Source organism: Dryobates pubescens, chromosome Z, assembly GCF_014839835.1.
Source record: "Dryobates pubescens isolate bDryPub1 chromosome Z, bDryPub1.pri, whole genome shotgun sequence".
Lineage (NCBI taxonomy): Eukaryota > Metazoa > Chordata > Aves > Piciformes > Picidae > Dryobates > Dryobates pubescens.
Window position 1 is genome coordinate 36276494 of NC_071657.1, and position 13966 is coordinate 36290459.

Genomic DNA, 13966 nt, shown 5'->3' on the forward strand with positions numbered 1-13966 from the left:
GATCATAAGACTGCAAACAGTAAGAGATCTCTCATGATATCTCTGAACAGATATACCTCACAGGTCTGAGCAATTTAATTTTGTGCATTGCATGCTTATTCCCAGCCTATTCACTTTCTGTTAGCATTCCATGGGATGATACACCTCAATCTGCTAACAAAACATAGATGACCTTGCTTGACAATCACTTTCTAGTTGACACACACCATAGCAGTCAGACAGACTAGTCACTATGACTAAAATATTCTATATACCATGCTGGATTTTTACAGATACAAAATCTTTGCAAATACCTACAATATCAACAATATTAACAATGATACATTACCTGTGTCGTGTGCACTTAAACCAGTTTAGGATGTCAGTACAACTAGTGTAATAAATTTGATCAAAAGGATGTGGATATGACTCTTGCACTGTAACTGAATAACTAGGGAGAGAGAGAGAGAGAAAGCAGACAGATTATCAAGAAATTCCTTTAGGGTACAATCTACTTTAAGTAAGTCTGTAGAGACTCCTACTTTAGGAAGGAATAAATATAACTAAAAACTCATGTCCAAAAACCCCTCAAAGTTAGATTTAAATAAAGCATGAACCAGCTAACTTTATAAAACAGAGGATATCAACTGAAAGGGGTTTTTTCGACCAAGCAACAACTAATGTATATGCAGACAGTCATCATGTCTCTGCTGTGTAGTACATTTGATGAAATAGTACTAGTAGACATTTAAAGAACAGTAATGAAATACTGTGTAGTACTTGTTCTCCTGTGGGAAAACAAACAAGCAAACAATGCCAAAAAAAAAAAAACAACAAAACCAACAACAAACAAACAGCTTTTACTAACACCACTGGATAGCTGGAAAAGTAGTTAAGAGCCAGAAAATGAGGTTTCTTCTGTTTTCACAGGAAACATAAAAATCTCGCTGGGTTTTCTGAGAAATTTATTTTAAAAACCTCAGCTGTATCCATAGCAAAATATCTTTGGTAGTGGAAACGTGTGCCAGTGTACTTAGACATTAAGTGGGTGTTAGCACAGAAACATACCTAAGTAATAACTACTGGAAAATGGTGTAACAATTATGTCATCAAACAGTCTATTCAGCAAACAGAAATTATAAAAGCCCATGACTTAATTTACCAGAGATTTTTTTTCCTTCTTTGCCCCCAAAATGCTATACTAAAGTGCTATTGTTATTTTCTGCAGATTTGTAAATGCAGTGTCCTAGAGATAAACCTACCCTCTGAAGTTCAGAGCCTTCAGAGATATCAGTGGGAGAGGAAGAACAGAGGCCTGTTGTTAAAGGGAAAAATATTGAATCATCCTAGAAAACTCTTCAGCAGGCTGTTTGTGCTGGCAATCAGTCAGTCCTTGATTGCGCAAGGGGGTTAGAAAATACTGGAATGCATGGCAAATTCCTGCAGTAGGAGTTACTCCCAGGAACAGCCAAAACACTAAGTATGTAGCCTGTGCAGCTTTCACTCACTTTCACTCATTCCCTCTTTGACTTCTTAGCCCCTATTGCTGGATAACGGCCACAATCTCCTCTTCCTACTGTCATCACCTATACTGACGGAAAACACATCCAGATCCACTTACTCTAACTGCCCAGAACTTTACTCCCTGTTTTTCCTATGTCCATATGAAGGCAAGCAACACTAATCCATCCAGTTGTCCCTCCTAGTCTGACAAAGCATGGTTGGGGTGCTGACACTTGCCTGAGGCTCTGTGCTCTTTGTTGAAGGCAGGGCACACTCTATCCCTTCTCCCCATGATTACAGTTCATTTGTAAAGACCATTTTATTACTGGCTGGGGCTGTTTTATTTAAAGCATATAACTGCCAGTAACAGCAGCAGTGAAGAGTTTGTATCTGGGGTTTTATTCTTTCACACTTTGGTACTTTTGTCATCTGTTCTGAGCAGCAGCATGCATGTTTTGGTAAGTTTGCTTGGAGTTCCCATTTCCGAGACTTCAGCAGAAGGAAACAAGTTCAAGCAGCAAAATAGGCACACAGATGCCGATTAGTTTGTTTTAAAATACATTATGCAATGTAAACAGTTACATTTAGAGTTTTCCCCATTTTGCTTTCACTATATTGTAGCTTCCCTCAAACCCACTTTTATCTATAAAATCCAATATAGAGCAGTATCCTCTAACACTGCATTTGCCTGAACACTGTAAACAGGCTTTTAGTATGGTAACTACTTCATAGACACATTGTGGTATAAGCCAAATTGTACACAGTGATAGGGGCAGAGACTCCAAATGCTTCATCTGAAGTTCAGGTTCGTTCCTGGGGAAAGTCCTTTGGCTACTTTGTTGTGGCTTTTTTGTTTGGGTTGGCTTTTTGTTTTCTTTTTCTTTCTCTTTTTTTTTTTGGGGGGGGGGGGATGGGGGAGACCTTGTAAAGACATAAACACAAGTTTCAATTTTCTTTTAATAGACTCAGCTGTAAAAATCACCAGAAGAAATGGACAGTGGTTTATAAGCAGTCCCAGTGATTAAACATAAAATACACGTTTATCTTAAATGCAGTAAATACAGATGTCTTTAAATAAACACCCAGTCTCAGTGACTAGCAGATCAATGACAGGCATAACAGCAATAATGAGATCGTAAGGCTTGGTTTCAATATTGTATCCTTTAAACTTGTTGGCTCAAGTTCTCCTACCCACTGTGCCAATCTTCTTGCAATTAATGTGGAACTAAATTGATTAACTTACTTCTCTCTGTTATAAATTTCTGAACCTCATCAAAAAAATTAGGCAATAAATCCTAATTCAAATTCTGTGAATGTTAATAGGGAAGAATCCACATAATCAAATTTGGCCAAACTCCAACACAGTTAATTATATTTTGCATATGCAAAAGCTTCATTTCACTTACATTGGAAAAAAAAAAAAAAAGGTATTTTTATTAATTTCTGGCATGCAGATTGTTGTGTGACATTGCTGGTGCCACTGTAGTGCTTTCTGCATCCAAACTCTATTGCAAAGATAGCTGCATTTTAGCACAGTATGAAGTAATATTTCACTTATTTGTGAAATTACCTTGCCCATGCAGTGATACAACTTTTTTTTCTCAATTCATTACTCAGCAAAAAGCTTTCAATTATTTAAAGTAAGTGCCAAGTATTTTTTAAAATACATGCCAAGGGAACCCAAACAAAATTATTGCAATCTGAGTTCATGTAATGTATTTTACAGAAGAAAGTATTTACCTTTCCCAGTGGCTACACACATTGGGATCTTCCAGATTCAAAGATAAAGCTGTCCCCATCCAATGGTACATAAGTATGACAGGGAAGCCAAAAAATGAGTTCCAATGAAGAATCATCTTTCCAGAAAGGTAGCTGTATGAAAAAAAAAAATATAATACATTAACAATGAATATACAAACAATAAAGGCACTAAAACTATTGACCCATATAAAATCTATATATATGACATAAAGCAACAGGTACTTCAAGAAGCACACACTGCTTGCCTAGCAACAGCAGCAATATCCTGCCCATTTTCGAAGATGAACCCAAATGGAGCAGTTTCACACAAGTGACACTGGTGCTCAGCCAGTGAACAAACTACATCTTAGAGGTCATGCTGTCCCAACAAATTGCAGGCAGCAAGGCTCATTCACACCAAATGACACATGCAATTTAAAATAAATCCACATTTCACATTTGCTGATAATGCACCATCAATAATACCATTACTTCCTCTCAGGAATGGTTTGTGCTACTCTTGTCAGGGCCAGCAGCCTCCTCATTCCTGCAGCCTATGCTGACCTCTTAAAGACACCAGATGCCACCCCAATTCAAGCAGCATCTTTTGAAAAAGTTCTTTCTGAAAATTACTCACTGACTTCACTATACGTCTCCCTAAGGTTTGCCTGAGTACCCAGCACCCATGCCAGCTGCTTAGGAAAGGCGACCCCCTAACTCCTGGACCCTGCCTCAGTGCAAGTATTTCAATAAACTGCCTTGCTACAAAGCCCAGGCAACAGTACCACATGTGGAGTGAAAATTACAGGAATAAAAAGCAATACGTTCTCAGGACTTGGGGGGGTGATGTGTATTTTTTAATGCAAATTATACACACACACACATATATATAGTTCTGGTTTTATATATATATATATATTTATATATATATGTGTGTGTGTGTATATGTATACACACACACGTGCATGAATACCCTTTGCTGGTTCTTAGAGATGCCAGACAACACCACTGGAAGGTCCAATGAGAGCTCAAGACTTGCTTTTACTAATTAAATTATAACTCTAAACCAAACAAATTAATTAATCAGGGGAAGGGTTTAAATTACTTGACTTTACTTTACATGGTAGTAGACAGCCTCATACGTTATGCTGCATTGTTGCTGCTCTTTAAAGTTGAATTTCCAACATAGTTTGCAAAAAATACCCCTCCCCTGCCAGCTGCACTGTTACCAAACAGAAAAACATTCTGCTCATGAAGAAGTTATTTCAGTAACATACAAATCTTAAAGAATATCCTAATGCTTTTTGTTTTCAAGCAAATTATTTTAATTTGCATAGTGAAACACTTTCAATCCACTTTACCATTAATCCACAAATGGCAGAATCAGTGTCAGCTACTGAAAGTCATCTCATGGCCTGGAACTGTTTCTTTGCATACACATCATACAACAAATAGCCAATGCATAGTTGTTTTAAAAAGAAGTAAAAGCAGCTGTATTTTCAGCTAATAATGTCAACACACTGGTGATTTCCTTCACCGAAAATAGTCACTGATTATGCAGACTGCAATATGTATTTCCAGCAACTTTCCTTTTGGATACATTTTACAAAATCTAAAATCTTTTTAAAAAAAAAAAAACATTTGCATGAACCCCGTAGTGTAAAACTTGATTACATTCCAAATCTTTTGCTTAATTATTAAGGAAAATCAAAACAGAAAATCAGTATAACTGATTAGCATTGCTAAAGTGCTCATATTAGCAATAAAATATGCAGATGACTCATTTAACTCTTGCTGTCCACAGTTTGCACTCAGACACTCTGTTCAGATTCACTTTTCTCATTGCATATTGCTCAAATTATCTCAATAATACATCATTAATTTCACTAGCTACATCTACACAGTATCTGCAATTTAAAGACTAAAAATTCTCACATTGGAGAATGCCTTCTCTGTGCAAATTATTGATTAGTATATGTATGAGACAGTTGATAACTCATGGTAAAGCAGAAAGGTCCTCTCACCTCCTACAGCACATTGCATAGTTCATATTCCTGAGCCATAAACAGGAATTTTGCCATCAGGCATCAAGCTTTCTGGTCTGAGTAGCACCAGTGATCACCGCAAAAAAGAACTTCAAAAAGGCAAGTGGTGCTCTCCAATGTACAGCAACACGTTTGCATGGGCTGGTGGGAATAGATTTTTTCAATCTTTATACAGGAGTCAGCAAAATACAATCATTTTGATTGTTAACCAGCATGTACAATTCAGTACAGGTGAAGTCTCTGACTTCACAATTCAACTAACCACACAATAAATTCAAACCAGCCCGTGGCATTTTACTCCCAGGTCTTTCTTCCACTAAAACTTCAGCTGACAGAGCTGCATCTTTACTTTCATTCCAGTAGGATCTTTAAGAGTAGTCCAGTGCAATACAAGCTCTTTTAGCTCACAGAATTTTTGGTTTCCCTGGACTTAATACAGGCGCATGGTTTAAAAATGTTAAAATGAAAGCAATACAACTGCATGAAGCAACATTAGGTTGCTCTCATATTTCTGTGATCTAATTAAGGAAATTTAACTTATGTATTTATTATCACAAAGGAAGATATTAAGTCATATTAAAAAATTAATCTGATCGCCCAAAGGCATATTATAATTGCTAACAAGATCATTTTAAAATGCTATCCCAAACATAAACTCCCATAAATTAGAGGCGATCTGCAAACGGAATGTAAGCAACTACATGATCTACTTTCATCTTGCTATGAAGCAGATGAAAAATCTTGTATGTGCACCATATAAACACAGACAGTTAATCATTACTACCCAGCACCTGAGATTTATAGGCACTTTCTCTGCCACTACCAACTGTGCTGATGGTTTTGCACAGGTTTTGCTTTGGTTTGGAGTTTCCTATAGAGTTCAGGATCAAAACCAGAGAAATAATAGATAACTAAATAATAGATAACTATGCAGTGGAAATTACAAATTAATCTCTGTACCTAAGCAGATCACAACCACAACTTAGGCAACACAGCTCTCCCTCAGATTTGTTGTTAACAAAAGTTAAATAAATATGAGTGGAACTGGAGGAGCAAGGAAGGCACAACAATGCAAAACTTAAAAGAAGGTTGCACAAGGCAGTAAAGAAGCATTTTTTGGTCAGCAAAATCAAGAAATTTTCCATTACTGTTGCAAAAGCACTTTTACCACTGTAACATAAAAAAGGCAGAAGTAACATGCTGTTTAGTTAGAAGATGAAATTCAAAATAGCAAGAGCTTTTCATACTCCATGATGGCAGCTCTAAGATTTTGCAACACTCCTGCCTTTCTGCAGTGATACAGCACAGGTTATGTCAAGCTGTTCTCTGGGCTATAATCCCATGGGCGGTTTTTAATTACACTTATACTGCATTAACCTGCACGTACAGCAAATGCTATTTAAAACAAACAAACAAAACCAGAAAAAAGCCAACAGCCTTCATTCTGTGCATCATAGTTAAACTTTCAAGCTTAACTGTAAACCACACTACACAGTCATTACTCCGGATTCCCTTGTGGGTACCTCTCTGCATGCTCTCCAGAGCATGACAAAGCATCTTGTAACAGATTTAGTGTCTGCTATTTGCAACTGGAAATCATGGCTCCAGATGAGACAAAGATTTTTTTCTAAAGATTTTCTGGTGAAGAATTGTTTGGTCCTCCACTTCTATGTAGTGTTTTTTCTTAACATTGTAATCTCACTCCTGAAGTTCAGCTCCTCTACCAGGGGCATGATCTGTTTATAAAGTAATCTCTAAAGCTACAAGTGTCAGGCAGAGAAAAATTTCAACCTGACCTAATCTTGTTAATGATGATTAGTCCCATGTTAACTTGGGGAAGGAGGGGGGGAAGAAAAAAATAAAGATTGCTTTTATTGATAACATTAGAGAACGAATGGGTGAAGAGCAGAAGGCACCTTCTCTTTGGAAATTAGTAAGTTTTACGCTGTGTCACGTGAAACCTCACTTAAAAATCAAATATCACAGTATCACAGTAACTAAGGTTGGAAGAGACCCCAAGGATCATCAAGTCCAACCTGTTCCAACAGACCTCACAACTAGACCATGGCACCCAGTGCCACGTCCAATCTCCCCTTGAACACCTCCAGGGACGGTGACTCCATCACCTCCCTGGGTAGCCCATTCCAATGACGAATGACTCGCTCAGTGAAGAACTTTCTCCTCACCTCGAGTCTAAACCTCCCCTGGCACAGCTTGAGACTGTGTCCCCTTGTTCTGGTGCTGGTTGCCTGGGAGAAGAGACCAACCCCCTCCTGTCTACAACCACCTTTCAGGTAGTTGTAGAGGGCAATGAGGTCACCTCTGAGCCTTCTCTTCTCCAGGCTAAACAATCCCAGCTCCCTCAGCCTCTCCTCATAGGGATTGTGCTCAAGGCCTCTCCCCAGCCTTGTTGCCCTTCTCTGGACACGTTCAAGTGTCTCGATGCCCTTCCTAAACTGAGGGGCCCAGAACTGGACACAGTACTCAAGGTGTGGCCTAACCAATGCAGAGTACAGGGGCACAATGACCTCCCTGCTCCTGCTGGCCACACTATTCCTAATACAGGCCAGGATGCCATTGGCCCTCTTGGCCACCTGGGCACACTGCTGGTTCATGTTTAGGCGGGTGTCAATCAGCACCCCCAGGTCCCTCTCTATTTGGCAGCTCTCCAGCCAAATATGAATTAACCTAAATAGCAGCAGCATCCCACAGACCCTAGACTGACTGAAGTCACAGCCAATGTAAATAAAACAACAGGCCTTTTCTCGAACCCTCAAAATATGTCACCCCAAAGGCTTCACTGCCAGCTGGGGAAGCTGAGAAAAGATTGGAATACAAGCCACCCACCAAGGCTCAAACTCTGTAGTGTACAAAATACATGGTATCTGCACAGCGAATATGGCAGCTAGCTAAATGATAAACCAACTGTGCTCTAAACTGAAATGACTCACTTCCCCTATAATCAAAGATTACAAGGGCCCTTCTTGATGCAGATTAATCAAATCTGACCTTCTCAGCTCATGCTGCTTTACTTTTAAACCTCACTGCTCACCCAAGCATGTGCTGACAGGTATTGCCCTTGCCATGTACTCACTAACAGCCAGAGCCTGGTGGATGAATTTGCTGAGTATACGACTAGCGATAATCCACACCAACCCAACCACCGAGCCCACCCTTAAAACACAGTATTCATTTCATACCCTAACACACAAGAGTAGCAGCCCCTCCAGTTTTCCTCTTCCAAGATTTTTCACTCCTGAGGTCCCTCTGTGGGTGGCAGCCATTTATGCCAATTAAGACAAATTTAGGCCCACAAGCCAACACTGCCGCACGCCAGGCTTTCCTTCTCAAATGCCAGCAGGCCTGGCACAAAAAAGAGAACACCTCCCAGTCACTCAAAAACAGTTACATGAAGTTTCAAATCTGAGTTAGTATCTGAAATTGAAATTGAAAGAAACTGACACATCTGAACACTCCAAATGTGTTTCAGATGAACTAAGCACATGAAATGGAAAAACAATTCATTTAGACTGGTACCTGAAGAATAACGTGCTGGAACAAATCTCCTTTCTGGAAATGGTCAATACTGATACTTTTTGAAGTCTCTTGCTCATAAGAAAAAAAAAATCATTAATGGATTTCCATTTTTCCTCAATAGATTAGTTCATTTTTATTTTTCTGTCTCTAATTATCAGGGGTTCCTAGGCCTCATGCCAAAGAACTTCCAAATTCACTTGTCACTTAAACTAGAGTTAACAGAAGTGAAGAAATCTTGCATTGCCAAGTTCCAGAAAATCCACTGACAACCCACAAGTCTGGTGTTGACTAGGCTTTCTTTGCCCATAAGCTGTGGAAATATCTGTTTTGAGAGCTATGGCAAGATGATCCTTTAAGTAATGTTATCATTTCACAGGCTGCATATCTGTACCATACCTTCTAAGTACAAGCACAACAATACACAGTCTGATCTTACATAACAGAATGTACCTGGTAAATTGTACTTTGAAGTAGGTACCTTGTACTTAAACACAAAAACCCTCAGCTACAAGCCTGGAAAGGATGAAAGCTCTCAGTGCACATTACTTTGTAAGTGCCAAACAACCTCTTGGACTGCAATTACAAGGACAGCTCCATTTTCAGAATGAAAAAAGGTAATTACAAATATTAGAGAAAGCAGAAATCTTTCACCTCTCTGTGAACATCTAGCTTTATATAAGCAATGCCACCCAGTGCCACAGCATGGTCTCAGACAGCTGGCCCCATCATAGCACTGAATGCCTCAACATCATGCTGCAGTACAGAAGCAAAAGCACAGTGCTATTATACCACGAGTACAAACTGAGTCCCGAGGACTTTGTACTTCCCTGCAAGTCACTCGGTAGTATATTTTACAAGATTTGTTCTTACAGTGGGTGTTGGGGGGAAGGGGTTGTCTGAAAAACTACCACCATAGACAAAGGCAACATTCTGCCTGTTTCACAAACTGGGTAACAGAGTCCCTTGGGAGGCAGTCCTGAAGGGCCAAGAGGTTCAGAGAAGCTGGACATTGTTCAAGAGGGAAGTCTTAAAAGGTGCAGGAGCAGGCTGACCCCATGTGCTGAAAGACAAGTCAGCAAGGAAGAAGCTACACAACGGTTGGACTTGATGATATTAAAGGTCTTTTCCACCCAAAACTGTTCATGAGTCTACACAAAATATCACATGAGAGTTACCCCAGATTCTTCTAGCCTCTTGAAAAACAGGACTCCCTTTTGGCCCACAAACTTCATGCAACACTCTCACCAAATAGTGAGAGTTCCATAGCTGCTAAACTGGCAGGGATGATATATCCACTTATCAGTCCTCCCTCAAAACAGTCTTACAAGGAGAGAGAAATAATCTCCAATGGAAGTCAAGTTTGCATGAGGGAAAGAGGCATGCTAAAGACAAATGTCAGCATGCCAGATCCTTTGCAGATGGACTCATTATTATTCCTCAGAGGCAGTCTGCCAAACATCACAAGCATGGGGTCACTTCACTGTAGCTGTCATTGTCCAATAAATTAGAGCACGGTTTGCATTTTTTTCTTTTTTCTTTTTTTTTTTTTTTTCCCAGGCAGATAACAGGTATAGGTCTTGAACATAACAAACCTGTGATCAGTAAAGTAACCTAAAGTAACCTACAGCCCATGGTGCTGTATGTCTGTAGATTATTCACGCTGGAAGTCATCAGGATGAACTGTTAATAAAGAACTTGAAACCTTGATATACTTCTTTTATAGAGAACAAGTGAAGCACATAAAGCTATGTCAGGTAAGTATACTCATTACCTAGTTCTGATCTGGGTATTAGTGGGCAATAATTTATTGCTTTAACTTCACTCTTCCATACAAAAAAAAAACCCAAACAAAAACAAACAAACAAACAAACATACAAACAAAAAAACCACCACCACCACATTCTCAAGATGCTTAAAGATCCTTTGTCCCAAGACACATAATGAAGTAAGAGTAAGCAAAGGACAGGGAAGGAATATGTTAGATGAGGAAAGAAAAACAAAAGGAAATTGTTTATAAGAAGAATTCATAATAAACCAATTTTGCAAACACAGACCAGTGAAAATCTTCACAGGATGTGTCTGTGCTTGTATTGCTTCAGGGGTAAAGAAAACAGACATTTCTCTTAAGTGTGTATAGCCCTTTGGAGGTTAATGTTTCACAGCTGAATGCCTGTCTGTAGGTGAGCTACTGCAGCTGTTCATTGCCTGCTCCCTCCAGCCAGATCTTCAAGGTCTTCCTCTTCCCCTTTCAACCCTTCTCCAGAGCTGCAGATTGCCCTGAGGTCAGCTGCTCCCAGGGAAGCCACAGGCCACATCCTGAAGAAAATGGTAGTGAGATGCAGAAACACAGCAGCCAGGGGCCGGCTGGTGATGTCACCTGTCTGAGATGAGGCAATCATCCACCCTGGACATCATTCCCAAGGTGGATGTTTACAGTTCACAGTCAATTACAGTAATGAAAGCAAATTTTAAGAGAGGCAATACAATATGAGGCTTGATACAAAAACCATATTCAGACAGACAGAGTGCCTTTGCCCACTCTGCCCCTTCATTTTTTTAGGCTAAACAATGTATACCTTACTGGACCATCACTCTGTACATTAATCACAGGGCTCTTTTGTTAGTAAAGGTGAAGGCTAGAAGGCTGAGTAAAAATAACTGGATGCATATGTTGAAGGGAAGTGATTTAGAATCACAGAATCATAGAAGTGCTTTGTTTGGAAAAGACGTCTAAGATCATTGAGTCCAACCATTGACCTAAACCATGTCCCAAAGTGCCATGTCCACATGTTTCTTGAATGGTGACTACCACCTCCCTGGGCAACCTATTCCAATGCCTGACCACTCTTGCAGGAAAGAAAGTCTCCCCAAAATCCAATCTAAATCTCCCCTGCAACAATTTCAGGATATTTTGACTCATCCTATCACCTGATACTAGAAAGAAAAGACTGACCCCCATCTCACTGAAACCTTCTTTCACAGAATCATAGAATTTTAAGGGTTGAAAGGGACCTTAAGGACCATTCTGTTCTAAGCCCCCTGCCATAAGCAGGGACATCCTCCACTACAACAGGTTGCCCAGAGCCACATCTAGCCTGGCCTTTAACAGCATCCAGGGATGGGGCTTCCACTACCTCCCTGGGCAACCTGTTCCACTCTGTCACCACACCTATGGTGAGGAACTTCTTCCTAACATGTAATCTAAATCTTCCCTCCTCTAGTTTGGATCCATTCTCCCTAGTCCTATCACTACCTGACACCCTAAAAATTCCCTTTCCAGCTTTCTTGTAGGCCCCCTTCAGATACTGGAAGGCAAGAATAAGGTCTTCTCAGAGCCTTCTCTTCTCTTTCAGGTAGTTGTAGTGAGCAATGAGGTCTCTCCTCAGACTCCTCTTTTTTAGACTAAACAATCCCAGTTCCCTCAGTCATGCTGCCCTTCTCTGGACATGCTCCAGCAACTTAATGTCTTTCTTGTAGTGAGGTGCCCAAAACTGAACACAGGTGTTCAAGGTGCAACCTCACCAGTGCCGAGAACAGGGGCATGAGCACTTCTCTACTCCTGCTGCCTGCTCTGTTCCTCATACAGGCCAGGATGCTGTTTGCCCGCTTGACTGTGCTGCTGGCTCATGTGCAGACAGCTGTGAACCAGCACCCTCAGGTTCTTTTCCACTGGGCAACTTTCCATCCACGCTGCCCCAAGCTTGTAGCATTGCATGGGGTTGTTGTTGTTGTGCAAAACCCAACACTTAGCTTTCTTGAATCTCATACTATTGACCTCAACTCATTGATCCAGCCTGTCCAGATGTCTTTGCAGAGCCTTCCTACCCTCAAGCAGGTCAACACTTCCACACAATGTGGTGTTGTCTGCAGATGTACAGAGGGTGCACTCAGTTCCCCATTATTAGAGAGAACTGTCTCAAATACTGAGCCCTGGGGAACACTGCTTGTCACCAGCCACCGACTGGATTTAAGTCCATTCACCACCACTCTTTGGGCCCAGCCATCCAGCTAGTTCTTAACCCAATGAATCATCCACCCATTCAAGCCATAAACAGCCAGTTTCTCCAGGAAGATGCTGTAGGAAATGGTGTCAAAGTCTTTACTGAAGTGCAGGTAAGCAACATGCAGAGTCTTTCCATCATCCACTAAGTGGGTCACCTTGTCATAGAAAGTGATCAAGTTTGGTAAAGCAGGACATGCTGTTCATGAACCCATGCTGACTGACTAGGCCTGATCAGCTGGCTGCCCTGCACGTGCTGCATAATGGCACTCAAGCTGATCTGCTCCATGGCCTGCCCTGGCACCAAGGTGAAACTGACAGGTCTGTAGTTACCTGGATCCTCCTTCTGGCCTTTCTTGTAGATAGGTATCTCATTTGCCAATGTCCAGTCAGCTGGGACCTCCCTATTTAATCAGGACTACGGATAAATGATGGAAAGTGGCTTGCAGAGCATTTCCACCAGGTCTTTCAGTACCCTTGGGTGCATGCCATCTGGCCCCATAGATTTGTGTATGTCTAAGCGATGCAGCAGGTCATTAACCATCTTCTCTTAGATCACACAGGCTTCATTCTGCTCTCCATCCGTATTTTCTCACAAACAGCTCTGTTTCTCAAGTTAGATGTTAGTGTTATGTATGAAAGCTCTGTTTATTATAGAATAACATTATTAGAAATATGTATTGAATTTTTAACATCATTCCTTGAGCAGATAGCATCACCATGCATATCATATTTGATTTTAATAACAGGAATAACAGGATATTGTTTTCATGGATGTAACTCTGAAAACGTCATGGCTGATGACAAGTCACCTGGGACAATCCCATGGCTGCCTAAATACATCAGTGCCTTGCTTCCACTGCTGCAGGAATCCCCATTCATGGCTTTACCCTCTCTTGATGGTAGCTTTTGTGACCTCTCTTTTCCTATTATCTCAAGTACCAGCCTTCCAAACACTGTGCAACTTCCAGTTTATTGCCAGCATGATAAGGAGTACAATTACAGGATTCAGACAATTTCTTTAGCTTCCTATGCAATTTAGGATTCATGTGCTCACTTTACTTTCCTTTAAAAGTTTTCTGCTTCCTTATTAGCCCTCTTCAAAGACTGCCTCTGTTTCTTTCTTTCCTCAATTACATGCATGTTCTCTTTCTCCCCATAC

At 40.5% G+C, this 13966-nt stretch overlaps 1 protein-coding gene across 1 annotated transcript in view; it reads right to left on the bottom strand.

Annotated features, from left to right (window-relative positions):
• Nucleotides 1-13966, bottom strand: part of MEGF10 (multiple EGF like domains 10) — a 108402-nt gene that overhangs the window by 77405 nt on the left and 17031 nt on the right. Inside the window, exons 2-3 of the mRNA XM_054178438.1 lie at nt 3223-3354; nt 329-430 (exon numbers count right to left, since the gene is read on the bottom strand). Coding sequence (XP_054034413.1) covers nt 329-430; nt 3223-3338 — 218 coding nt within the window. The 5' untranslated portion in view covers nt 3339-3354. The remainder of the gene's footprint in view (nt 1-328; nt 431-3222; nt 3355-13966) is intronic.